The following is a 2,748-nucleotide window of genomic DNA, read 5'->3' as shown; positions in this document are numbered from 1 at the left end:
CGTGTTAGCCAGGATGGTCTCGATCTCCTGACCTTGTGATCTGCCCGTCTCGGCCTCCCAAAGTGCTGGGATTACAGGCGTGAGCCACCGCGCCCGGCTGTATTTTTTTCTAAGTCCTCTAAGTCTTTGGACCACGGCATGTTTGTAGGGCCCCTATTTAGAACATTCTTCCTCCCCAGCCTTTGAGCTACTTCTCCTGTCCCATGCTTAGATTTTTTTAGACCCCACTTCCCCAGGAGCTAAGGGATCTCCACCAAGCGCACAACTGCCCTCTTCCCTCTCTGACCTTGGCCCAGCCTACATCCCAGAGGCCAGTACCGTTTGCTCTGTTGATAAACTAGGACTCTCAACCTGGAGCTGACCCTGTAGGGATCCCAGTTGGAGGATTCTGAGGGACCCATTCACCCCCTCCTTAGTTCAGAGCCCACTCTGGTCCCCAACATCCCAACCCCCATGGAGACCTCCCTATCCCAGATTACATCGTTTCTCAAGCAAGGTCTCTGGACCTTTCTATTTCTCTAGCCCAGAGGGCAGGGAACACCCTCATCCATCATGCCCCGTCTAAGTAACATACATGTTGGCTGGGTCTGCTTGGAGACCACGTCCTCTCCAAGGGCATTCTCAGCCATCCAATGACTGCCGAGACAGGCAGGTAGGATGAATATGACATTTGGCACCAGAAGACTTGGGTTTCAGCTTTCACTCTGCTCCACCTATGAGACCTCAGGAAAATACCCTCCTCCCTCCAACCCTATTTTTCACTGGTAAAATGGAGGTCGTGACCCCCTCTACGTCTTGGGCTTGTTTTGAGGGTCACATGAGATAGTGTGAATAAAGAATATTTTATCAAGGGAGGGAGAAGGTAATACGGGCAAGGGGTAAAAAAATTCAAACTGTATAGAAGGATATATAATAAAAAGTCAATCCCTCCCACCCTCAGTCCCCTGGATCCCAGGTCCCCTCTCCAGAGACAACCACCAACACCAGGAACATTCAGTGTATACGCAAGCATAGAAGCCTACATGTCCCCACACACACTGTTTTGTACCAGAACACATTTAGAGATGGCCCTGTATCAGCACACACAGAGCTGCCTCCTTTTTAGCAGCTGCCTAGCATTCCATTGTGCAAATGCACCCAAACCAATTTAGCCAGTTCCCACCCTGCAGATGGACACTTGGGTTGTTTCCAGTCTTTTGCTATCACAGACAATGCTGGAGTGAATATCGTTTAACATGTGCTCTTGTGCACACATCTGAGAGTATCTGTGGGATAGAGCCCTAGAAGTTTTGATGTTGAGATATCACCAACTTGCCCTGGACAGATGGTGTATGGGCAGGGCCACCGTCAAGGCAAGAGTGCCGGCCCCCATTCCCTCATCCACCGTTGAGGCAGGAGTGCCGTCCCCCATTCCCTCATCCACATGGAGTGTTATTAAGCCTTCTGATTTTCACCAATCTAATAGGTGAAAATGGTGTCTTAGAGTTTTTTTTGAGACAGAGTTTCACTCTTGTTGCCCAGACTGGAGCGCGATGGCGCAATCTCAGCTCACCGCAACCCCCACCTCCCAGGTTCAAGCGATTCTCCTGCCTCAGCCTCCCGAGTAGCTGGGATTACAGGCATGAGCCACCACACCTGGCTAATTTTGTATTTTTAGTAGAGACGGGGTTTCTCCATGTTGGTCAGGCTGGTCTTGAACTCTAAACCTCAGGTAATCCACCTGCCTCGGCCTCCCAAAGTGCTGGGATTACAGGCGTGAGCCACCGCGCCCGGCCTGGTATCTTAGAGTTTTAATTTGCATTTATCTTACCATGAGCCACCCTCCCTGTGGCCCCCTGCCCACCTCACAGTTGCCCGCTCCCCTCTTCCCAAGGCTCATCACGCTTCCCAACGGCGTCCTTCAGATCCTGGATGTTCAGGAGAGTGATGCAGGCCCCTACCGATGTGTGGCCACCAACTCGGCTAGCCAGCGCTTCAGCCAGGAGGCCCTACTCAGTGTGGCCCACAGAGGTAAGGGGGCTGGCTGGGTGGGGAAACCTGGGGGTTTCTGGAGCCAGCCATCTCAGAGCTGGGAGAGACCTCAAGAGGTCCAGGCGTTGCCTTCAAGTAGGTGATAAATGTTAGTCCCATTGACAGGTGAAGCGATGAAGCCCAGAGGGGGTACTGCCACCCAGCAAACCAGGGAAGAAAGAACTGGGATGGAACACAAGACCCCAGACTCCTAGGGCGGGGCTCCTCTCTTCATGCAGAGCCTCTGTGCCCTCGGGTTGGATGGAGTGTCGAAGGCTGGGGACAGAGGTGGGGAGGCAAGGCATCTGAGGCCGTGTCAGCGCCCGGAAGCCCTGGTCCCTGCTCCTTTCTCTCCTCCCCTTCTATAGTCACTGAGGAGTTCAGGCACTGGGGGATTCATCCCTCTCTGCTTTCTGTGCCTTGCGAATCTGGCTCCCTGTGGCCTAGTGCTCTTGTCCTTTACTCTTTTCTTTGAAAAGCTCTTGCCCCAGTGTGATGGAGTAGGAAGGGCACAGGCTTTGGGGTTGGAAAGACCTGGTTTGAATCCTGGCTTCTCTGCTCACCATCTGTGTGACCCTGGGCTCCTTATCAAATGTCCAGCTCAGAGAGGCTGGAAGAGTCCTTGAAATAAGAATGGAAAGTGCAGGCCGGGCATGGTGGCTCACGCCTGTAATCCCAGCACTTTGGGAGGCCGAGACGGGCGGATCATGAGGTCAGGAGATCGAGACCATCCTGGCT

The 2,748-nt window shown here is 53.2% G+C and overlaps 1 protein-coding gene across 1 annotated transcript in view; it reads left to right on the top strand.

Moving 5' to 3' along the window:
• IGDCC4 (immunoglobulin superfamily, DCC subclass, member 4) overlaps window positions 1-2,748 on the top strand; it is a 35,677-nt gene that overhangs the window by 7,652 nt on the left and 25,277 nt on the right. Inside the window, exon 3 of the mRNA XM_011969316.1 lies at window positions 1,874-2,066. Within this exon, the coding sequence (XP_011824706.1) occupies window positions 1,874-2,066 (193 nt within the window). The remainder of the gene's footprint in view (window positions 1-1,873; window positions 2,067-2,748) is intronic.

This window comes from Mandrillus leucophaeus, unplaced genomic scaffold (genome assembly GCF_000951045.1).
Source record: "Mandrillus leucophaeus isolate KB7577 unplaced genomic scaffold, Mleu.le_1.0 Scaffold12, whole genome shotgun sequence".
Taxonomy (NCBI): Eukaryota; Metazoa; Chordata; class Mammalia; order Primates; family Cercopithecidae; genus Mandrillus; species Mandrillus leucophaeus.
The sequence above is the reverse complement of the archived record's forward strand: the minus strand, read 5'-3'. Positions and strand labels throughout refer to the sequence as shown.